The 25,511-nt window shown below is 37.6% G+C and overlaps 2 protein-coding genes across 4 annotated transcripts; one reads left to right on the plus strand and one right to left on the minus strand.

Moving 5' to 3' along the window:
- The first annotated feature begins 1,014 nt into the window (after positions 1-1,014).
- pabpn1 (poly(A) binding protein, nuclear 1) lies at positions 1,015-18,408 on the plus strand. 3 transcript variants are annotated; one of them, XM_028434836.1, is made up of 7 exons: positions 1,015-1,469; positions 7,587-7,695; positions 8,285-8,352; positions 8,937-9,043; positions 10,483-10,570; positions 10,800-10,975; positions 16,901-18,408. In XM_028434836.1, the coding sequence occupies exons 1-7, from the start codon at positions 1,335-1,337 to the stop codon at positions 17,094-17,096; spliced, it is 879 nt and encodes a 292-aa protein (XP_028290637.1). In that variant the 5' UTR covers positions 1,015-1,334; the 3' UTR covers positions 17,097-18,408. The 3 variants fall into 3 exon arrangements, with proteins under 3 accessions (XP_028290637.1, XP_028290638.1, XP_028290639.1); XM_028434837.1 differs by lacking the exon at positions 16,901-18,408 and adding an exon at positions 15,920-16,417 and having other exon boundaries at positions 1,018-1,469; XM_028434838.1 differs by lacking the exon at positions 1,015-1,469 and adding an exon at positions 1,745-1,869.
- On the minus strand, positions 18,357-24,990 carry ngdn (neuroguidin, EIF4E binding protein). Its single transcript, XM_028434832.1, has 11 exons — positions 24,918-24,990; positions 24,445-24,504; positions 23,824-23,895; positions 23,154-23,291; positions 22,976-23,060; positions 22,840-22,892; positions 21,570-21,678; positions 19,773-19,947; positions 19,548-19,701; positions 18,531-18,591; positions 18,357-18,456 (listed from the first exon to the last, which is right to left on the minus strand). The coding sequence occupies exons 1-11, from the start codon at positions 24,966-24,968 to the stop codon at positions 18,437-18,439; spliced, it is 978 nt and encodes a 325-aa protein (XP_028290633.1). The 5' UTR covers positions 24,969-24,990; the 3' UTR covers positions 18,357-18,436.
- Between the last annotated feature and the right edge of the window lie 521 nt (positions 24,991-25,511).

Raw genomic sequence — 25,511 nt, forward strand, 5'->3', positions numbered from 1 at the left:
TGACTGCTGTAGGGATGAATGCAGATTAATTAGCAGTTAGCTAGAAAGCTAATCAACAATTGTGTTAACTCATTTACTGTGTCAATAAACTGCTATTGGGAGGTGTTAAAGGGATGTTCCCAAAAGCTTTTTTATTAAGTTCTCATAGAAAATGATCATTTATTTTCAGAAAGGATAACAGGTTAATGTGATCAGGTCGTGTCAAACTCAAATCTGGCCCGAGGGGGGTGTCAGCATATATATATAGTGAAAGCCTATTTTTATTTTATAAATTTTTATTATTACATTAGTTACAAACGTTTCTCACTGAGGACACCTGTTGGTCAATATTTACGGGGTGTTTTTTATGTAATAAAACAAATGTATTTATTTAATTGCAATAACAAAACATGCATTGCTGTCTTTAAATGATTGCACTTCTTGTCGTGTTGACCTTCGACAGCATGTGCAGGCAAAAAAAAAAATTTTTTTTTTTCTTTTTAGGATAGTAGACCCACTTTAGTCATTTTTAAAAGCCCTTTGTGCAGTCACTCCTGTAAATTCTACGCAGTTTTCAACGTATCCTGAGTAAGCATGACAACATTGAGCTTTGCAGAACAGCTCAATGTTGACAGGTAGTTGGGTAACTCAGGATATAAGTTGAAAACAGCGTAGAAGCTTTGCCGAACAGGGCAAAGCTTCTACGCAGCTTTCAATTTATCCTGAGTTAGCATGACTACCTGCTAACTAACTGATCTGTTCTGCTAAGCTCCCGGTGGACGATTTTATCAATTAATGAATGGACGGTATCATTGCAGTTTAAACAAATCCGACATTGTACTCATTTGAAACCAGCAGCAGCCATGTTGAATGTCTCAGGTCAATCTGAGCCTTATTAGCAGAGATACTTGAGGAACAGACAGAGATTCCTTGCTTTATAGATAGACAGACGAAAGGGGTTCAGCAGCCGGGATGCCCTGCAGTCAACTAATGAGAAAAGCAGAAAATTCCAGTGGAGGCGGAACCGGGTGTTACGTTGACCAATAGGAGTGTGACTTTAGCTCTGCTCTCTCCGCCGTTTCCGTCGATGAACTGAAGAATCTATGCCGCTCTTGTCTTTCCAGTAAATATACGAAGTTTATAGTAAACAGGACACGCAGCCGAGGGGTGTCTTTAAGCAACCGTTATTTTTTCATCGCAGTACGTAGTTTGAGTAGAGGCTAAAGCCGAAGTTGGCGTTTTTTCCCTCGCTTTAACTTCACTGAGCGGCGCTTCTGCTGTTTTTTTTTCTTCCGCGCACGCGAGCCCGACATTGGTTTGACCACGAGGCGTGTCGCTACTGTCTGGACAGGGCGATGGCGGAGTTCGGTAACGGACTGGCAGATGAATCCCTGCTGGACTCGGACCACGGACACCCCGAGCTGGAAGACACGGGGGTCGGCGACGAAGAATCGGGCTTAGAAGAAGGGGAGGCCTCGATTGAAGACCCAGTAAGTGTTGGACATTGTTTGAGCTACCGTGGCTACCCAAGGCCACCGAACCTTGATATTAGTAGTTTTTAGACATAAATATCCATATTGTATTTAAAATTCAGTATATCATTCAGTGTGCGCTTCCGTCTCTGCCAGGTTGGTTTGAACCACCATTGTGGTGCACGCAGTGCAGTAGAACTGGGTGGCGACATGCGTGGTCTCGGCGGCCATCTTGGCGCAACAGCGACGCCAGTTTCTCTGCGACAGGGAGCGGTGGGGGTAGACAAGGGTGTGGGTTTGGGGCGAGGGGAGGACAAGGCCGCCATTAGATACCACCGTGAGAGGCTCCCCTTTACCGAGCTGCTCACGGTAACGACGCGCTGCTCACCTCTGTGTTAACGTAGCGTGACACCGGCCGGTGAGTGTGTGTGCGCGCATGTTAATGAGCCCGCAGCTGCTGTAAACCTGTGGGCTTTACACGTGTAAAACCGCATTGTCTTCAAATATGTATTATTTTTCATTGTAGCACAGTTGTCTGAATACCAACTTACAAGATGTATTTACGATGTTTTATTTTCACGTGCAAAACATGAATCATCACAATCCAGGTAATGCAAATTCTATTTTACCTTTTTCTCTTCCCAGCATGCAGCAATGTATAAATGAATTGTAGAAAAAAAGAAGGGGCCAGTTAGAAATGTAGTAGGGATGCACAGAAATGAAAATTCTTGGCCGAAACCGAAAATGAGAAAACAAAGGCTGAAAAAAAAAAAAAAAAACACCAAAAGAAATGATTATGCAAATTATTAGTCGTATAGCATTCATGGCTCTAAATGTGTACTAACTTCATTATAATTAAAACATTTGGAATTGTCTAAATTAATATTAATTATTCAAATAATAAGGGATGTAAAGATTCACTCAACTCCCGATACGATTCACAATACTGGGTTCACGAAACGATTCTCTCACGATTTATTTTACAAAATGTAGTCAAATGATGACTAAAAAATATTCCTTTATTTTTTGGGGAAAAAAACTAGAAAATACTGTTCTGTTTTTCACTGTCAAAAGAATCCCTTGATAAACTATTCACAACAATGCAATTTAACTAAAAATAAATCTTGAATGAAATAAATAAAGGAATAATACAAATGAAGAAGCCTATTCATTTAAATTCTGGTTTAAACTACATAATAGTTATTTTTCTTTTTAAAAGTGCAACTAAAAATGTATTTTGTGCCTTAACAATTGGACTTTAAAAAAAAAACCCCGTCGTTGCACTGATTTACGTCAGATATTTGTTTAGACCAGCAGAGGGCGCTGGTAACCCAGTGGTTGGTTGGCATGCAGAAATTCTTGCAGTGAAGAAGAGATGCTATTCTAGCAGACAGAGCTAATAGAAAAACGTGACTTTTACAGATATTCACGTAATATTACAGATATTCTTTCGGTGCTAAAGGGATAAGGAATCACTTATTAACATGTTTAAGAGTATAAGGCGGCCAGAAAGAAAGTAGTAGCAGATTCTGCCTGCCGCTTGTCCACTGCTGAACAAAAGAAGGGATAAATATATTGCCCTCTGCTGTTTAAAAAAAAGTACTGCGATTCAATTTTCAAAATATCGATGTCAATCGTGATACCTATGAATCGATTTTTAACTGCCTTACGATTAATTGTTACATCCCTACAAATAATAGATAAATTCAAAATATGAAAAATATTTATTTGGCATTGACATTCCAACAATGCACAATATTTAAAAAAAAAATGAAATGTTTATCTTGTCCCCACTCATACATTAAATAATGTTGTACAGGCCTAAAACTGACTTAGCTGCTGAAAGAGAGTCAAATTAAATGTTCTCTCATTAAAACACAAAGTGCATATTTCGCATCTAAGTAATGATCTTTACAATGCGGAGCAAGTACAAAATGTACTTTTGGGCCATTTAAGTGCATCACTGAAATAAACGTACGGTCAACAATAAAATGCAATTCATAATGCATGAAAACATTTCCAAAAAGAGTGCACAAAAATGACCATTCAAGCTTGTTTAACGTTTATCCCCAAAATACGAACATTTGGTAATTTTCAAGTAAGATAAGTTGCGGGGGGGAAGCAAACTAAAATCAATAAGGAAACAACTAATCATCCATCAATCATTTTCACATTGTTTTTTTGTTTGTATTTGTTTTTTCTAATTTATGTCTGTTCAACAGTTCCTATGTTGGTATTTATTTAAATTCTTACAGTCTGCTCTTTTTTATTGTATAACAATGAGTTACTGCAACACTTGAATTTCCCCTCTGGGGATCAATAAAGATATTCTATTCTAACCCCAAATAAACCCACACATGAATATACACAACCTATATTGTTAGTAGGTTGTGTGTGTGAATTGTAGTTTTTATTTAATCTCAGAAAAAAAGAAAATGTCTCAGTCAATGACTGTAATGTTATCTCTTTGTCTAGTTAAAAACATTGAAGCCCTTGCACTAATCAACTTTAATAAAAAAAAATTAAAAAAAAACATTTAATTGAAAAAAAATGCCCCTTTTTAGTATCTTAATAGACATTGTTTTATTAATATAATGTTTTTTGTGCTATTCTGTACAATGTTTAACCACTCTAGCAAAGCAGACTTTCCTTGGAATGTCTGCTATTCCTTATATGGAGTGGTTAGCATTAGCTCTTAGCCCAGTCTGTGTGTCGGTGGGTTAGCTAAGCATTGTTAGCTTTAGTTGAGTTTCCAGTTCATAATTGTTGCTGCGGGTTCATCTCTGTCCCCGTGTTTGTGGAACTTTGGGTGGATCTGATGGAGGAACTTGGATTGGTTCACTTTATTGGATGGTTGTCTGGTTTTAACCAAGTAGTGGTCCATGATGTATCGCAGCTTCAGGTAGCCATGACCAGCACCTCCGTCTGTGGGTGAGGGCTGAGGGGCGGTGCACACTGTGGAGGTCTTGAATGTATCAGATAAGCAAATTCTTGTTTGGGTAAGTACAGTGATCTCTGAGCAGTTGCTATCATAGTCACTTCTCTGGTATAGAGCAGATTGACAGGCAGCAGCATGGCTAAAGTAAAGTTTAAAAATCCCCATCAAACTTCAAAAACGGCTTATATGCATAAAGGAAGCAGTGAGAAGGAGCAGCTAGATTTTTTTATTAGATTGGCAGTGACCACTTAATTCAATCAGAAACAGTCAGCCTTCATCGTTTGCCATACTCAAAATCATCTTTAAAAGTACTTAAAAATGGCACTATTATTGGATTGATTATGCCTTTTTCTACAGTCGTCAGTATAAAGCCTTCTTTTGAGATGGATTCCACCATTAAACCTAATTGGCAATATATGAGCATTGTATTATGATTGACCAGAGACATAAAAACAGCTCATTTCTGAAAACAGTGTTTCATAATCTACTATACACTAGATAAAAAAAAATACAGCGTTTCCCACAGGGCAGAGTTTATTTTTGGTGGTGGATTCCCAGGAGGGTGTGGGGCGCGTGGGTGGGTGGAGGGTAAATTTACAAAAAAGAAGCAAAAACAAGGAGTTAGAAATATACTTGACTTCAAATAAGTAAAATATACTTAAATTAAAAAAAATACTTGAATAAAATAATAGAAATGTAACGATTCACTCAATTCCCGATACGATTCAATTCACGATACTGGGTTCACGATACAATTTTACAAAATGGGACTGTAGACAAATGATGACTGAAAAATATTCCTTTATTTTTTTATACTGTACTATTTTCCTTTTATTTTTCATTGTCAAAAGAATCCCTTGGTAAACTATTCAAAACAATGCAATTTAACTAAAATAAATCTTAAATTAAATAAATAAAGGAATAATACAAATGAAGAAGAAGCCTATTAATTTAAAATTGTGGTTCTATAGTAAACAATGCAAAACTGCATAATAGTTCTTTTTCTTTTTAAAAGTGCAACTGAATATGTATTTTGTGCCTTAACAATTGGACATTGCGCTGTATTTATCTCAGATATTTGTTTGGACCCGCAGAGGGCGCTGGTAACCCAGTGGTCGGTTGGCATGCAGATATTCTTGCAGTGAAGAAGAGATGCTACGCGCTAGCAGACAGCTAATAGAAAAACGTGACTTTTACAGATATTCACGTAATATTACAGATATTCTTTCGGTGCTAAAGGGGTAAGGAATCATTTATGAACATGTTTAAGAGTAGAAGGCGGCCAGAAAGAAAGTAGTAGCAGATTCCGCCCGCCCCTATATTAGTTGACAAGAGAAGGATAAATATATATAGCGCCCTCTGCTGTTTAAAAAAATACTGCGATTCAATTTTCAGAGAATCGATATGAACCGTGATACCTATGAATCGATTTTTAACTGCCTTACGATTAATTGTTACATCCCTATCAAATAATAGTAATAAGGTTGAATAAATGCTGCCGCAAATAAATTAGGCCCACCACAAATGAATGTGTGAGAAAAACTACAATAAAAAAATATAAAATTAATTAGTTGAAGGCATGTCCATAACAGTCCCAATATTACTGCGGTTCACACAGAATACCTAATTTAAAAAAAAAAAGTCTTTACTCTTGGCGCAAGAAACACTTCAGAGAATGGAGAACAAAGCAATTAGCACATATTTGTGCATCTCTGTTTATACCAACTGCCCGTCTGGGCAATGTGTTTAGGTATTATATATTTCCAAATTTTCTGCCCCTGACCCCCTACAACACTCGCGTGCTATATCATCCCCTACTCTGTGAAAAGTTCCTGGTGACAACAACCCTCTTATCCAACATAAAGATGTCGATTATAAATTACATTAATTGTTTTGAAAAGTAGTAAATAATTGGCTACTCACTCATTCCCCACACAGTGAATGTACAAAGAAAGCTTTTTGTGAAATTTGGGGTAGATTGTGCTCTGCGTATGTAGAGGCATTGCTCAGCTCTGCTCTGGGTTTTGTGGAAAAGCAGATTTTAGGTAATGCAGTGTTTGAGGGGCTGGGTTTGTATCCCTCAGGGTTTTTGCCAAAGAAGGGAGAGGACTGGAATAAGCGATTTAAAAACAGGACAGATGGTGTGTAACGATGTGTACTGTACTCCCTTTTTCTCATTCATGAAATGTGATGGTCAGTGACACACGATGCTATATTGTCAGTCACATGCTTAGAGAAAGGTTAGGAGACGATGGCTGTGTTAACGTTGTCCTGCAGCTTTATTTCTGTGTTTAGGGGATTGTGGAGTCTTTTTAATGGCCCTACTGTTAATGCTTCATGCTGTGATGAAATCTTCCCTCTTAGACATCCTGTCAGCTGATTGAATCAGGATCGACTCCCACAATGCTGCAGTGCACCAGTCTGAGGCTGCGTTCACACTGGGATAGTCTTAAACTGGTGCAGAACAGCTGATTAATTGATCACTTTAATTTGGCTCATTTTTACCTTTTTTCCACTCTAAATTTACATAGTGTTTGATGCACTAAAACTAAGGATGTTTACGTAAAAACTGTTAACTGTCAACAGCATTCTAGTCGACTGCAAAAACATGCGAGATGATAAAAAGTAGAGGTCGACTGATATGGGATTTTCAAAGGCTGATGCAGATGCTGATTTAAAAAAATCATGGCCGATAGACTTTTCTTTTTTAAAGTACATTGGTTATGAAAGACAATTGAAACACTCATATGATATAAATGCAGGGTCCTTCCGTCAGTCAAGCGGTGGCTGCAGCTGCCCACACGGGTGCCTGATCAAATATCAAATACCTTTTTTATTATTTACTATTATTTTTCGTCGTATATTTATACATCTGAATGGATGATTATGTTTTCTTTTTTCCTTTAATGGCTACTCTAAAGTGCTAAAAAAAAAAAAAAAAAAAATCGGGCGATGGCCATTTTTGAAAAAAAAAGTCCATATATCAGCCTCTAATAAAAAGCTGCCTGCGAAAATCTTTGTAATTTTTAAGCTGAAAGTCATTCTAAACTGTGCGAACAGGACTTTCATAGTGTAATTTGACAGGGTTAAAATTAGTAAATTTTGTGTGGAAGTGTGGAAAGGACCATCACGCTTCAGACATGGCGTTGGTGCTGAATGGGTCTGATGGCTCTAAAAATCCCTGTTGTCTGTTGCAGGAACTGGAGGCAATCAAAGCTCGGGTGAGAGAGATGGAGGAAGAGGCGGAAAAGCTGAAGGAGCTCCAGAACGAGGTGGAGAAACAGATGAATCTAAGCCCCCCACCAGGTGAGTTTGGTAGACCAATTTCCTTCCCTTAAGGCTGCAGTTTGTATTTTTTTTTGGCATAATTTGGTCAAAAATCCATAATCGTCTTTGAGCATATTGTAATCCAAAGTGTTCTGAGTGGACAGTGAATCTCATCTCCTTCTCTTGGCCCTGTAAATGAAGATAAGGTTCATACATTTGTCACTAGTGTCTATTGGGGAAAAATTTGATAAGAGCGTTTACAAAAGTCACTGGTAAGGGAGGTTAAATTTCGGTTTCAAATCGGAGCGAAGAGAGGACTGTACAAACTGCAGCTTTAAGTTTCTGCTCAATCATTCTGTGAGGAAAGATCTGCGTGATAGTTTGTTTTTTATTTTTTTTATTTATTACTTTTTTAAATAAAAGGAGAAAGTACAATTAAATGTAAACATTTGGTATAAGTTAGCACAAGAATAAATCTTTAAGTCTTTCTTTTTTTTTTAATGACCGAGGTGAGTATAAAACTCAACACTCACACTGTGCTCTCCTTGTAACCACGAGTGTTGATTTTGTGACAGTGGATTCAAACCTTTTACTTTGAAGCTCACTGAACTGAACTCTCTTTGTGCAGTCGGCCCCGTCATCATGTCTATTGAGGAAAAGATGGAAGCAGATGGCAGATCTATTTATGTTGGAAACGTGAGTAACCTGCACACATTCATTAATATTATCACTACAGCAGTAGAACCATTAACTAACAGTGATTAACGACATCATCGTCTCCCACAAAAACTGAACCGGTTTAACAATGTATCACTCTGAAACCGTCAGTGTCGGCTCCACACATGACTTATTTAGAGACATTTGCTTTTGTGTCCAGCTCAGGGGTTTCTTTAGTGCTATAAAGCTGTCACCTGTTGAGCAGGCATTTAACAAACAGCTGCTTTGTGTTACTTTTAACTCATGAAGATCAGTAACTTCTTGTTTCTGTAAGAAACTTGTTCTGTAATGACACATTAGACAAGGCTATGTTATCACAACTGCTCCACATAATGACTCCATTGAAATTCAGTTAAATCGAGTCATCATGTGGAAATTAATTTGTCCAATTAAATATAATCCATTAATAACACCTCAGATGTTCAGAGGTGTTTTATTTTTCTTTGAATTATTGTGACGAACCAGTAATTGTGACCTCATCTTTGATAAGAATTTGAATGCGCACCGAAGAAAGAGTAAATTCAGTGATTGTAATGCGTCTCTTTTGATGTGTGGACTTTCAGGTGGATTACGGTGCCACGGCAGAGGAGCTCGAGGCTCATTTTCACGGCTGTGGTTCAGTAAACAGAGTGACCATCTTGTGTGACAAATACACGGGGCATCCCAAAGGGTGAGCACCATCGTCAGGCTGCAACACTTCCACCAATCTGTGGATTACCTACCCACAGTCATTTCTTTATATACAACATTTCCTAACTAATATAAAGTTCATATTTAATCAGAAATAATACCATAGAGTATATGAACAGTTTAGATCACAGCATGTTACAAATTGACCGACTTCTAGCACTGCCCTACTCATATAGAGGCTTCTATTTTCCATTAAAAAAATCCCCAGACTCAGAATATTTCCCATATTCCAGCGTTTACCCATTTCCGAGTCAGTTTGTCCTTTTCTGTTTAATTTCAGACGTCATTAAAGGCCTTTAAACTTCCCAAAATCGAGCCAAACATGCGTAGTTCGTTTTATTAAGTTAACTTTTGTTATTAATTTTATATTTCTCTGCTGTATTTGCACCGAAATACCACAGGATTTTGCACAAGATTATATGTCTGTCCGTTTGCTAATGTAGCTATGCATTAGACCATCTAATTTTACAGTGGAAAATAAACGCTTGATATTGTCCCAATAAATGCTCCAAAATATTGTCATATTTTACGCGAGATTTGACATTTTGGTCTCTTTGGACACTGGTTTGCGGTGAAAAATTCTATGTAAATGTGTAATAATGTCAAACGTGCATGTGAGGGTATATTCCCTCTTCTATTGCAGTTTCCGTTTGATTTTGGTAAAGTAATATAAAAATGACATGCTAAAAATGCTGTTTCAGAAAGTTAATTGAGTTTATTTTTTTCAGTTGTCAGAAGCCCCCTACTTTTTTTTCGTTTCTGATGAGCAAATGTTCTTTTTAAATCACCTGCCAAAGCAGTTGTCACAAAATCCCCAACAGTAACCAAATAACGGAACATCATCGCCTTTCAAATGTTTCAATCTGCTCTGATCAGTTAGACAATTAATCCATGATCAAAGGCCTCAGAGCCCTGTTGGACATGTGAGATCTACAGCGACTCTAACTGCACATGTAATGAGATACTCTGGGAACATGTTGCTGTTGTGTGGAGTGTTTGATGACTCACACCATTCTGTGCTCCTCTCGTGGAGGCACGTTTGTCCCACTGGGCTACAGGCCTCCTAAATTATTGCTGCTGCTAAAGCTAAACTTTAGTTCGTCTTACATTTTGGTTCTGAAGTGAGTCCAAACCACGAGTGGCTTGCAATAAATCTCACATTTGATCAAAACTTTCCCCTTTGTTTGACTGACTCTAAATCTCATGGTGTTTCTTTGTTGATGGAGAAAAGCTTGATTGCGATCCGCAATGCCATTTGTTGCTAATTCCCACTTTTGTGCGTTTTTTTGCTTTTGCCTTTGTGCAGATGCCTTAAAAATAATCATAGTTAATCCCCAGGCCTTAGTCGCTCCTTATAGAAACTCTAGATGTGTCTGTTGCTTGTACTTTTGGAGGTAAATGTCATTGTGCTTCTTGCAGGTTTGCGTACATTGAATTTGCAGACAAAGAGTCTGTGAGGACTGCGATGGCTTTGGATGAATCTCTTTTCAGAGGAAGGCAGATAAAGGTAAAGGTCGATTTTTGTCATTTGAAGATTTCATAACTTCATTTTCTTCTGTTCTTTTGTGTGATTTTTGTCAAAAGAAGACAATGTGGCCTGACAGGAAATAAAGACGTTGTTTGATTATTTGATCAGATACTGGCTGAACTGTGGAAAGACATTGTCCATGATGTTGGTAACAATGAATGTCCTGCATAAAGACCTGAACATGCAATGTCTGTCTTAACTTTTTCAGGTTGGCGCTAAAAGAACAAACAGACCAGGAATCAGCACCACAGACCGCGGCTTTCCTCGAGCTCGGTTCAGATCACGAGGGGGCGGCGGCGGCGGCGGCGGCGGTGGAAGCTTCTCGTCGCGTGCTCGCTACTACAGCGGCTACACGCCACCCAGAGGCAGAGGGCGGGCCTTCAGGTGAGCTTAGTCCAACAATACTGGAATGTGTCTCACTGATTGGTTAGGAAGTTATATTTTAATGGTTAATAGCAGCATAGAGTTAGCAAACTGTCAATTTACCTCAGCCTCTTAGACATGCAGGACAACGGCTCTTGAGGATTGCAGTTTGACAGCTGTGATTTACAGGGTTATTGTTTTTCATGCATATCATCATATAGACCACATGTGTCAAACTCAAGGCCCGGGGGCCAAATCTGGCCTTTCAGAGCATCCGATTCGACCCGCAAAAACATGAATCATTGTGTTAATTATCAAATAATTCAGTTATGATATTGTTGAAAGAACTAAAAAATTTTCCCCCAAATCCAGAACTTTTTCCAAAGTTATTCCACAAAATCTCCTCAAATTAAATAATAAATAAATAAATCAAAGGACATTTAAGTATCTGTCACATATTGCTTAGATATTGTTGATTATGGTTGGTACTACACAGTCCTGCCTCCTAACAAAACAAACAGCTCCTGCTCTGAGAGAGCCACTCTCCTACATGTCTTAGTTTCCCTGCTTCACTTCAGCATAACATAACATAAAAATGCACATTGTGCCATTTGATGTGTCAAAGCAGCAGGTACATGTTCAAATCATGCATAACACTAGCCCTCCAGGACCAAAACTGGACAAACTTTGTACTAGTTTAATGTGTTAACAGGCCGTATTATATAATTATGACTTTAAGGCAATGGTTGTTATTGGTGTTGACAGATATTTCCAACCATTGCCTTAGGAGAAAAAAGGAGCAGACACACACTGATCCACACTTCCTTAGAAACATTGGTGGGGTGGAGGCATCATGGCATGCTGCTACATGTGTGACCATCTCAGTGGAGGCCAGCAGACACCATGCACATCCGTCTGTGGTTTTAGTGTAAACGCAGCTTTGTGGAGGTGCAGATAGAAGCTTATCTCAGTTGTTTGTTGTATTGACATTGAAGAAAACACATTCTGTTAAAACACACAACAGGTTTATGCTTTGTTGGCAGCCCTGCTTCACTTTATGTTGAGGTGAGATCCTCTTTTTAGTCCTTTTTAATCCAAGCCTGCTGGAGATCAGACTGTTGTGTATCAGGCCTGTGGCAGCTTTTCACTGTGTTTTGGTGAAATCAGTTCTCGTTACTGTAATGGGACTCTGTAGCTCTGTACTGTGGCTCGATGATTGTACAAACATGGTGCATGTTTTAAAAGTTTCCCTGTGACATACAACATACCTAAATATTAGGAATGTGTTAAAGCATTTGGACACCTCTGGTTTAAAGCTGGTGTTTTCGTCTTTTGTGCTTAATTCTGTTAAGCATAGAAGTGATGACCTGTGAACTGATGAGCATGGTTACATTTCCTCACAAATGTAGAGCCTCCGATGTTCCATTTTAAAATTTCCCAAATTTTATTTCAGAGTTCACCTATTTTGTCATCATTTAACACTTTTTCAAATCACCTCCATAAGGCCTCCGATTATGCGTTTAAAATTTCCCAAATTGTGTCACAAAACTTTTAAATTTCATAATTTTCCCCTATTTAAATGATTTTACAGGATATTAAACCTCCTAAAATAATACCAAACATGCTTGGAAAAAGGGTTAATACAGTCAACTACTGGTATTCATTTTACATTCCATATGCTTCAGATGATTTACAAACTCGGTTACGCTGAAATCATGCAAGATTGTCGTTAGTAACTGCTCGACCCTCAGCCACTCGTTTAACATGAAAAATTCCATGGAAATGTCCCAGAAAATTAGTGAAATTTTTAATTATGGCCAACCAGAGATTCATCCTCACGTTTTGCACGAAATCCCGCACAGTGATTGTAGATGCTTCTACCGTGACTTGTCACCAGATGAAATGATCACCAATTCTGCTAATGGACCATCAGCTAAACCTGTCTTTGTATCAGAGCCTTTCCCCTTTAAATGCAGTCATAATTAATGAGTCACACTTTAGATGAAGCTCTGCATTCATTTTCACTCACAACATAACATGATTACTACTCGATGCGTAGCACAAGATTTTAAGTGGGATTATGGGCAGACATATTTGTCTGTCAGTCTTTTTAGATATTCAATCACCTGTTTCCTGTGGGTGAGAATGCGTGTAAATGTGATATCGTCCCCAAACATGCACGAGAGGCAGTTCCATGTCATTGGGGCCTGGTTTTTAAAATGGAGAGAAAAGAATAGAATCTGATTGCTTTCTGTGTCGTATTGATTCTTCCATTTCAGACCATGTATTCCAGTTTTACAACCTGTATTCCACGATCATGGTAAATCGGATGCTCTACACATGCAGTTTTAAAACAGCGATTGTGGCTCTGCTTGAGCGTACAGCCTTTAATCTAAAATTTGTGGCTTCTGTAACTTTTAAATCAGTTTTCAAATTGCTCAGCTGAGCCCAGTAAATGTATACTTTATTGCAGTTGTCAGAGCAGAAACTCCATGTTCTAATAAAGCTGTGTGGCACCTTGTCCCTTTTAAGCCTCAGTGTCTGAACCTCAAGGTCAGAATTTCTCCTCGTCACTCCCACACACCTCAGGAATCCCAAACGCTGCCTGTACTCACTGTGCTTTAGCCTGTTCTGCAGAGACTTTGGGTGAAGCTAAGGAGGTTTAAATAAAGCTGGAAATGCTGATAGTGACATGCAGTACAAGGGTGTAAAGATTAGTTATCAACGCAGAAACGACAAGGAAGTAACAGTTTGGATATTTGACGAGATGTTATTTTGTGCTTAAGAGTAGGGATACAGATTCAAGGTTTCCTGCTGTGATTCAGTGATACGGTAGTGATTGGTTAATATGTAACCACCTGCAGAAGCGTTTGACTAAGTTCGACCTTCGTCTAGTTGCTACATCAGGAATTCATCAGTTAGCTGATTGTGCTTCCAGCGGCTGCCTGATGTGGGAGGGGAGACGTTTGGAAGCTTTGGATTGTTTCTCAGTGCTTGGCTGTGATTAAAGGAGCGAGGCGTGCTTTGATATTTAAAAATCAGAGGCTGTGGAGTGTGTGTGGGTGTGCACAGTTTAACCTTAACCCTGGCTTTGCGTTTGGACACAAAGTGAGCTAGCACAGAAAATCTCTCATGCTGACATTCACTCATTAAATGTGCATTTTGCTGTAAAAACCCATATTTTCTCACATTTAAAGGAGACTTGTTTATCAAGGGAGTTAAATTGTGCTTAGTTTTTCATTTTATAACATCACTGCTGTCATCTTCTGCATTGTTAGGTGATTGCTTAGAGCAGAAACTGTATTTGTGTGTGTGTGTGTGTTTGTATGTTTGCATGCACCATCTACTCACACACCACACGTGCACATCCTCCAACCCGAGCTTTGTCCACACTGACTCCGAGTGCTGGGAAAAATGTTTATTCAGTGAGTTTTGTTGCATTTAAATCCACCAAAGCTGAGTTTTAAAATCATGGATATTATCAGAAACCTAGTTGTGTAGAGAAGGTTAAGCTGTAGGTTCCTTGGCTTTTATGGCCTAGTCTTTTAATACAATGTGATTTATTTTACCACAGGTTTTTGATAAGCTTTCAGTTAAATGGGGTTTCTAATTTTGCGTTTCAAAATTTCCCAAAATTCGGTTTCAGGGTTTACCCATTTCCATGCCACTAAACTTTTGAATTCCATTTTTTTCTAAAACTATTTTTGCCTTCTGATGTGTGACAGAGGCGTTAGTACTACTTAGTGCAGGGGCATCAAACTGATGTAGTTCAGGGGCCAAATACAGAGCAGTTTTATCTCAAGAGGGCCACAGATTTTGTGCGGTAAAACAAGTTACTTCAACATTGTTATACATAAATTACAATATATGTAAGAAATCGACAATATCCAAGCAATAAGTGATAGATATCAGCACAAACATGATTTTCACTTTAAATTTCCAAGATTTTGTGACTAATTTCTATTTAATTAAGGGAAATATTATGTAATAGTTTAAGGAAAATTGAAGGATTTTGTAAGAATTTATTTTTTTTCCACATTTTGACATTAAAAATGACTGCAATCATGCAATATAAGCACCGTCAGTGTTAAGTTTAATTTACACAATGATTCATATTTTCTCTGTAATTTTTACTCTCCTGTGGGCCGAATTGGATGCTCCAAAGAGCCAGATTTGGTCCTCGGGCCATGACTTTGACACGTGACTTAGTGTGTTAATGAAACGACAGGGAAAGTTTAGAGGTAATCTTGGGTCTGTGTGGACAAGGCTTTTCCCAGCATTCACTTCCAGATATGAGGGTTCATTACTGCAGCCTGACCTTTAGCCAATCAGCCACTCGGATCATTTGTGTGTGTGTGTGTGTGTGTGTGTGTGTGTGTGTGTGTGTGTGTGTGTGTGTGTGTGTGTGTGTGTGTGTGTGTGTGTGTGTGTGTGTGTGTGTGTGTGTGTGTGTGTGTGTGTGTGTGTGTGTGTGTGTGTGTGTGTGTGTGTGTGTGTGTGTGTGTGTGTGTGTGTGTGTGTGTGTGTGTGTGTTTTTTTTTTTGTTGCTGGGGTTATATGTGTGGTGCTGTTTGTCCTCAAGGTCTTTTCCCAACAGTGACCCCAGAGATGGAGAGAGAGAAAGAGGGAAAGAGTGCCTTTGCCACCCCCTCACACACACACACACACACACACGTGCGCACACACTTTAACCCGACACCCGGAAGTCAAACATTTCTTTTTTCAATCCCTCCAGATTGATTTCTCACTGCGTTAAAAACTGAAGACACCTTTAATATGGTTTGTCTATATAGTGCTGTCTTAATTCTCCTCCCCCCTGTTCAAACTATAACCCCTCCCTCTACACACACACACACACACACACACAGTTTTTGATATTGATATCTTATCACACCAGAACAATTGGTGTCACCCATCGTGAGCCAAACAGAAAGAACTCACCCTCTTTTTCTCTCTCTTTTCCAGGGGCCGAGGGCGAACAACATCGTGGTATTCCCCTTATTAAACCCCCCTCCCTTCCCCTCCCTTCTCCCCAATTACTATCACCCTCCCCCCCTCTACCTCTTTGTACCCATTTTAAACAAAACACACAATGTGAGAGAAAAGTCCTCTCATGGCCCAACAATAAAAGAAGAAAAGCCCAGAAGAAAAAAAAAATAAATAAAAAAGACAAAAAAACTCAAAACAAACTTCTGGACAGAGACTGGCCACAGTGAGAGGTTGTGTGTGTGAGTGCATGTGCTGAGGTCGATGAAGTCGCCCCCCCTGGTAAGGTGAATGTGTGTGTGTATCTGTGTGTGTGTATAATACACACAGGTATGATGGGGTTAGAGAAAAGTGGCAAAAACATGTTGGTTCTGAGGGTAAAAGGCTGCAGATGTGTCTCCTTTGGTCTGGCTGTGACCCCCTGCTTTCACACCATCACCGACATGGCCCGCCCGCCCACCCACTCACCCTCCACCAATGAAAAAAGAGAGAAAGATGTGTGTGTTGTGGGAGGGAGAGGAGAAGGAGGGGGAGGGCAGTGCTGAGAGAAGTAGGGAAAAAAAAAACAAGTGTTTTGATGTGACATTTGTGTGTAAAAGCTTCTCCAGCTGAAGTTTGTTGTGTTTAGCTTTTGGAGTCCATCACCCCCCTCCCCCCTATCCCCTCCCTCCTCTCCCTCCTTCTCCTCTTGTGTCTGCTGTTCTCTCATCACATTCTGACTTCTGGACGTGGATCATCAGTGATCAGGATCATCTCATTTCTTCTGTTTTTGAGGTTTTTCTTCTATACTTGTCCACCTCAGCCGCAGCTTTGTCTTCTTTTTTTTTATTTTTTTAATACAATTCTCAGGACAGGCATCCCATGTTTTTATTTTTCGTGCAGACCCCCCTTCCTCTACCCCCAACCCTCATCCCGTCTCCCTCCTCTCTCTGTATATTAGACCACTTCTTGTCGTTTCAGGTTTCAGGACCAGTGGCGGCTGACGACCCCTCCACAGGTGGCGCCGGCCCCCCCCACTGTCTCCGCAGCGTCTCTGTCTCTCTCTGCTCCCACTATGCACACTCACCCCATCCTGTCGGTGTGGGGGGGCGGGGGAGGGGGGCAGGGCGACCACAGGCCAGCCACGGGGGGCATTTACTATAACAGCAAACGTTGACATTGCTTTTTAACATTTCTCACATACACATCATACACGCACGCACACACACATACACAGCAGTGCAGGTTGCACCGAACATCATTTACACACACACACACACAGCTGAAGCCAAGTGGCTGAGCTTCAGGCCAGCAAGTTTGCGTGAGAGTGAGGCAGACGGGATCAGAGATGAAGGTGTTTTAGTTTAACTTTATTTTTTTCCAGAGTGGAACGTGAAGGCGCTCCTTTCCTCTGACGGCGCAGTGCAGTCACGGCTTGTCATTGGAGAGAGAAACACCTGTTTTATTCAAGGAGTGGGCGGAGCTATTAGCGTAGAGCAGGCAGAGGAAAGGAGGGGTTTGTGTGGAGACGTCTTGTTTTTTGAAACGGGGTGGGTGGGGAGGGTTTGGACAAGTGTCTTGCTTTTTTATTTTTATTTTTACTTTTATCCCATGAGTCTGTAATTAGAAAAAAAATAAAGACATTGTGTAAAAATAGGCGGAGTCTTTGTCTATCTGTTCCTCTAACCTGATTCACGATTACAGCATTTGTCGGAAAAGTTGTTTAATTGCAGAATGTAAACGTGCCGAGGTCGGATTTAATATTCGTTGTATTGGACACGTAGACATGTTTTTTCATCATTTCGTTGTTCTTTCAGAAAGCATATAAAATGTTTTTGATTTTTTTTGGGGGAAAAAATATTAAAATCAAATGCGTTTACGTCAATATTTAGACGTAAATGTTGGATTTAACTGGTATTTTCTCTTTACTCTATGAGTTTTAATTTTTTATTTTTTTTTTAATTGAAGTGGTATGCAACAAATGACAGTGTTTAATCTCCATTAGTCATCAAACAAGATTGGTGTTTAAATCCATTGTGTTTTATGTTCCAAGTATGTTTTAAATCTGCTTAAAGAAGATATGATGGTACTGTAGTCTCTGCAGTGTTATTATTTACAGGCCAAATATAGTGTGCAGAGGTTGGTAAACTTCACATTTTTAAATTTGTAATAGGATAAAACTGCTTCTAAAGATGTTAATCTTGTATATGAGACCAAAGTGATAGAAACATTATTGTACCTTGTGTCCTATTAAAAACTGCATTTGTATTAATAAGCTTTTTAAAAGCTATTCAAACAACATCGGGTTAAATCACTTTCATATTTGTTGCACGTTTTAAGAGATTTAGTTCCAGTTCACTACGTACTGCATATGTAAGTGCAAGTGTTGCATTCAGTCTGAAGTTAGTTAATATTTCATTGATGGACCAGTGAAACATTTTGAGCTGATAAAGTCATTTATTGAAGAATTTGATAAACTTGTGAGCAGATGTTGGCTCCTCCTCTTCCTGTTTGGTTCTATTTGTGCTTTTTGAAGGCTGTGGAAAACAAAGACATGAATCACACACATGCATTGCTTAGCTTATGTGTGTGTGTTGTAAACATTACACACCTTTTCTTTTGGTTTTCTTCTTGAGGATTTTCCTTTTTTTCTTGGGTCGACCATCAGTGTCCTGCAGAACAAAAGGCAGGGAAAGCTTTAAATCTTTTGGTTTCCAATTATTTTCCTTTTAAAATGTAAATAAAATGGTAAAACACGTGTTAAATGTTAGTCAAAGTTTAAAAAAAATATTGCAGAAATGAGCCCCAATCAGCTCAGAGTTAAATAAAACTACAGCAGAATAAGATCCATTATTCAAAAAGTGGAATCAGTAGCTTAGGAATTATTGACTGTCACATGCAGAAAGATGAGAAATGAGCTGAACCCATTGAATAAAGCAGGGTTTTCAACCTTGAGTTAACCTGAAACGTGTAATAATCGGGGGAAAAAAAGTTACTGATTAATTACTATTTTTTTCCTCATATTTAATCAATATTTTTCTTATTGTATTTTTCACATTTTCGTGGACGTGTTTTCTACTGCTGGAGACATCGTCACTTCTCAGCGGAGCAGCCCAACTACTGATCATGTTGACCAGCTCCTGTTCCTACATTAAAACCTTGAAAATTGTGCCACTTCCACACCTCCACTCCAGTAGATGGCGCCGTAGATATAATAATAAAAAGGCTGTTGGAAGCAAAACAATTTGTCCTCTGAATGATCAATATCTTCTGATGAACATATACAGCAACTTTATTTTTCAACTCTACATTTAATTTTGATGTTAACAGGGTAAAATATCGCAATATTGTATCGCGACCCAAGTATTGTATTGTAACATACTTGCCAATTATTTATGTTTAATTATTCTTTTCAAAATTGAAACAATCTTATATAACTGTATTCTATAGTATATTTCACTAATAATATAAATGTAATCCTGGCTACTCTGTGTTAGTAACAGGAAAACAAACGTGATCAATAACTAATTCTAGAAGGAAAATAAAGTCTATGATAACCAGATATGTGATATTAAATAGGGTCATAATCCAAAAGTGTGTGAAACGTGCTGGTGTAAAGGTGACGTACCTGCCCGCCCTCGCCACCGGTCAGTGCTGTGATGTCACTGAAGTTGGTGATTCCTCTCAGCTGGCCCGTCATGGCCATCATTCCTCTCTTCTTGCTGTTCTTCTGTTTCTTGGGCATATTCAGACGCACCATCATGGACTCCTCGTAGTTCTTCCTGATAGAGGAAACGATAAGATGAGCTCATCCCGTAACAAACAGCTTTGATGGTGGGTGTGGTCGGGTCACCTGTGCAGGTCGTCTTTTATCTCCCGCTCGCTCTGGAAGTCTCGTCGGTCCCTGATCTCCTCGGGGGCGTCGCTGTACTGCTGCCTCAGCTCCTGGATCACTGAGCTCCTCAGGGCCGCTCGACGCTGACGCTCCAACGCCGTCTTCTGACGCTCGGCCTCCGTCATATCGCCGTCTGGCACACGCACACAGCATTACAAGCTATTAAGTGGTTTTCAACCTTGGGGTTTAATTCGAGTAAATCTTTATTGATGAAAAGTGCTTTTTATGCAAGAAATGCAGCTCAAAATGCTTTTACAAATAAAAAAATAAATCACTTGAAATGTCTAGTAATTTATATAAAATTAAATAAATTACTGATAGAAAATGTATTGTTGAAATGTTTTAATTATTATTCTTTTACAAATTAAAACACAATCTTAAACAACTATACTATACTTTCACTTTGTCAAATATAAATCTAGTTATTATTAATAATTAGAGGTGTCCCAATCCAATATTCGTTATCAGCCAAAAAATAAATATCGGATTTTATCGAACTGCACCTAAAATCGCCGATATAATATATAATGGTTTTTTGGATTTCATTTTTCATTATCTTCTATTTCATTTTTTTAAATTTCTTTTATTCAATCATAGAATATTATTATTCTAAAGGGTTAATTATATGTAATCCATTGCTTTATAATAAATGGGTCTGGTTTTTTTTTTTATATAATCAAGCCTTTTCTAACATTCCACACTACAAAATATAAGTAATAAAATTATGAATGATTCATGCTGATTTTGTATCGGATCGATATGGGTAGCGGCCAAGGCTGCAATATCGATATCGTATCGGAAGTGAAAAAGTTGTATCGGAACATTCCTATTAATAATAATGTCGGAAATTCTTAATATCAAAATGGGGTCACGATCCCAAAAAAAAAAAAAATAATGGTGGAAACCACTGCTTTAACAACTCCATTTATTTATGTAAATACTGGTTATCATTAATAATATGTTTATCATTAGTTAATCATTTTTAAGTTGTATATTGTATTGTATATCCAGACTACACTAATGAAAAAGAATAACTAAAGCAATGGTGAAATAAATATTTAATTTCTTAAGTAAATATATTGCTAAATAAGTACTATACATCAGGTATGATAACAGTTTTTAGAAATATGAAATGGTTATTTTGGAGCATATAATAAAAATGTTTTTGCATTATTTACACCAATTCAAGATCAACGACAATTCTAATCAATAAAATGTATACAGTGTGTATATATATATATATATAGATATAAAATAGGATAGGGTTTCCTTAATATACATTCAACAATTAATAAATGCATATTACATACAAGCATAATAGCAATAATTTAAAAAATAGGTTCAAATAGAAATAGTTAAAATATTGAACAATTTCTTGATCATATTGAATGCATAATTATACAAGTATTGAATTCTAATATTATTAAAACCATAATTAATGTTGAATAAATGATAAATGTACAAATATTCTGAAAACATCGTGAGGTATCACACTAAATATTTAAAGTAACAAATAAACCAACCTTATTCATGTCTTTCTGTTTATTCTGTATTTAGATATTAATTCAACCCTGTGTATCTTTTTTTAATGCTGCTGGAAATTAAATTTTCCAAGGGATTAAATACAGTTCTATCTAACGTAATCTAAACAATTTATAGATAAATATGAATAGTGCCTTAAAGAGTCATAACTAATGACTAATGTGAAACGTTTTAATATTGAGCAGAAAAAAGCTTTAAAAGCTATAACTGTACCATAATGCACAGCGGCGATCTTGGGTGGTACATATCTCCTGCCACTAGAGGGAGCTGCACTTCGCTCTGCGTTCACAGCTTCATCTTCACCCTCCTCATCATCACTCAGCTGAGACAAAACACAACAAAACACGTTCATGGGAATCACAATTACATGTTCAATTAAAACTCAATTACAACTACGTTGACCAGCATTTTTTACCAATTACAATTAAGATTACAATTATTTTACCCCTTACAGTCAATTACAATTATGTTTTCAATTGCTAAAGTTAAATTACAATTACTGAGCCTTTCATAAATAATTCCATAAAACATAACCTCTCTCTTGTGTTAGCTTTCTGTTAGCATCTCTTATGATAACTGGTCAGTTTTGACCCATGAATTAAATCAGCTGAAAAAAAACACTAATAAATATTATCTATTATCTAATTTGTTTCTCAACTTTTGGTTACCTTGTTAGGCTTCCTAATCAATGAAAATATTGGTATTGCGAGACCCCGCAATTGAAAATATTTTTAAATGGTATGAACCATATTTTAATAATTAACTATGTATGTGTGTAAGCCACATACTGTAACTGCAACATGATTTATTTAAATTGTAAATGACAGTTTTTCACCTCAAATGCAATTCAACTACGACGGCAACTTATTTTCTGAATTACAATTATAACTAGGCAAGACCTGTATTTGCAAGGTGAATACGTATTTGGCAATTGAAAATGGAAAAAAAAATTGCAAAAATGACAACAGATATCTGGATTAGTTGACAATTTTGTAAGGTACTGTTGTTCAATGGTACCAGTCTGAGCACTGTATCTCAATTTGTGTCCAAGTAAAAGGGAAAAAGTATTTTTTTGGTTTTGGTTTTTGTCGTCCTGAGAGCATTGCAGTCTCACTTTGTTCACTTTTATGAGGAGTTCTTGACCCTAAATATGACCTTGAACAAAGGTCAAGGTCACACATTAAAAGGAAATGTTGTTCAATGGTACCAGTGGCCAAGTTATAGGGAAGAAAGTATATAAATATTTTTTCATGAACTTTCTTACTGTTTTATTTTTTCTACTGGTAGGTCGTACAGCTTTGGTCCAATTAAATAAAATACTGTACTTGAGATGAGCTTTTTATAAATGTAAGCATCAAACTTGTACGATAAATATTCGTAGAGATATTAAAATTATAATAAGAACTCTTACAAGAACAATTTGACAATTTTTAATTGCCAAATACATTCACGCCATAATTGTAATTAATTACCAATTACTTACTTTACTGATCAGATTCCCCGGGTTGGGACGCAGCTGAAGTGGATCGTTCTCAGCTGAACGTGAAAACATAAACAGTTCAATGAGTCTCAAACACATCTGTTACTTCTTTAAAAAGATGAAAAGAGTACAATCCAACCTAAGCTCCCAGTGATGGCCGTCCGCACCAGTTTGTCTATCTGGTACTTCAGTTTGTGGTCCAAAGGCCGCATTTTCTCCAGAACCTTGAAGAGAAACAGAAAACTGAGCCATCAGCACCACCAGGAACCCAAAAGTAGTCAGAGTACAGAGAATTATTCATGGTTTCAGCCTCTCACCGTTCGGACCGTGACGATTCTCTTCAGGGCGTCGCTGTCTTTGATCTTTTGTCCTTCCGTCTTCAGGTAGATCAGGTGGGTCAGGTCCTGCAGGTAGAAAAGCAGCAGGTGGTAGCGAAGGTCCAGGAAGGACAAACCCTGCAGAGAGAAGAGGTCGGAGAGCAACACCACAACTGCGTTACTTTAAACGTTCTTAGAGAGGACACCATTTTGGTTGTAGTTTGTTCCCAGATTTCCCCGTGATATCACATCACTCCGCGAAACATTCAATATTCAGTTGCCGCAACTTTAAGTCCATGAAAACATCAGCAATGTGTTGGGAAGTCCTGGATGAAGAAGAATGAAGTAAAAACACCTAAGGATCCATCTACGGGACTCCACATCCCACAATGCAATGCAAATAAATTCTCAATAAGAAAGTGTTTACAGTGGAGATCCAATCAAACTTTACAGTGACAATGTAAACCTTTTACATTGTTTTTTCCGAGCAAATAATCTTGGATTTATTGATCAAATTATACCTGGTGCGTGATTGCTGTCAGTAATTTTAATTTTCATAGCTGTTGAGCTATTTTTTTAATTATTTTTTTAACTCTAACATTTTTATTATTTATTATTGCGTGCGTGTGTGTATAAAATACCTCCACCTCCTGAACTCGCTGCGACTCACCTTTGAAGTGTCGAATGCTCCATCTTTGACTTTATTTAGCAGATCATGAACATGACTTGTAACCGAGACCACCTGGAATTAAAGGATGTATTTATGTCAGACCTGCAGTCTGTAATAACACTGTATTACACATGTGTCAAACTCATGGCCCGGGGACCAAATCCGGCCCTTTGGAGCATACAATTCGGATGTAAAAAATTACAAAGAAAACACTAATCATTGTGTGAATGAAACTTAACACTCCTGGTGCTTATATTGCACGATTGCAGGCATTTTTATTGTTAAACTGTTGAAAAAACTCAAAAATCTTACAAAATCATCCAGTTTTCCTCAAATGATGGCATCATATTTTCCTTCATTAAATAGAAATTGGTCACAAAATCTAGGAAATTTAAAGTGAAAATGCTGTTGGGACTGATATCTATCACTTATGGCTCGGATATTGTCCGTTTCATAAATATCTTGTATTTTATTGTACAATAATGTTAAAATGTATTGTTTTTGCACATAAAATCTGTGGCCCACTTGAGATCCATTACTAGTAACCATGGAAACTAGCATGATTACAGAGGGCTGAGGGCTTGCTTTAAGCCCTTCAGAATAAGATGAATTACATTGTACCTGCTCAGTGAGGTTATTCAGCAGCTGCAACGCTTTGGGTAAATCACTGTCGATCAAATCCTATAAGAGAGAACACATGTTAACACATTATTAATCCGGAATTTTTTTTAACCTGTAATCAGAGACACAAAAAACACCAGAAAATGTTAGAATTTCAACCCCAGGCTTTAAAAACACGCATTTATGACCTCTGATGATAAACGATCTAATACTAATAGTTTGAAACATGAACAGGAATCTCCTCAAAAGTGTTCAGCGAAGTTTAGTTATTTTATTCACGTTAATAAATAGGATATATGAGATTTAGTACTGCTTATTGATGTGTTACAAGCTAATGACGAGCTGTATCTGCCAACAAAAAGAAGAACAAACACAACATGGATACGTTTCCGTGATGTTTGCTCACATTAAAGTAAAATACCATAAAAATGTGTTAATACACGCACTGTAAGGAGATAAAAACACATATTTACCACGTTGATGAGCGGCGTATTGCTACACACGCTTTCCACAGGATCAGCCATTTTAATTTATCATGGGCTACGGAAGCCGCGGGAGGACAAAAAGCCTCAAATCACTTTAAATTCTCACGAGATTTTTTTTTGTTTTTTTTTTTTTTTTTATAGGATTTCTGTTTCCACGTTCACGTTTTAATTAAAAACCCGAGTTTAATTTTGGATATAAAAAACATGAGCACTATCAACACTTTATGCATTACGACAATGTAATATGAATGTTATCAATCATTATTGTGTGTCATATACTGTCAAATATGTTTTACTAACATATTTAATTTCATATGTTGTTAATAATACATTTAATGCATTGTAATGTTACAATGTATTTATTTATTTTTTTTTAACATTCATGCCATTTGGTTTACATTTTCACGTTTTCATGTTTTTCCCCTTTTTGATTTTGTTCATGGATGAATAATGATTGAATAAATAGAAGTGAAAACAATATTAATTTTGCTTTGTTTCATAAGAAAAAAAAACTAATTGGGAAAATAATTTTGGGCAAATCAAGAATAAATTCAAAATGTCGAGACTAAAGTTGAAATTTCG

This window comes from Gouania willdenowi, chromosome 20 (genome assembly GCF_900634775.1).
Source record: "Gouania willdenowi chromosome 20, fGouWil2.1, whole genome shotgun sequence".
NCBI classification, from domain to species: Eukaryota; Metazoa; Chordata; class Actinopteri; order Blenniiformes; family Gobiesocidae; genus Gouania; species Gouania willdenowi.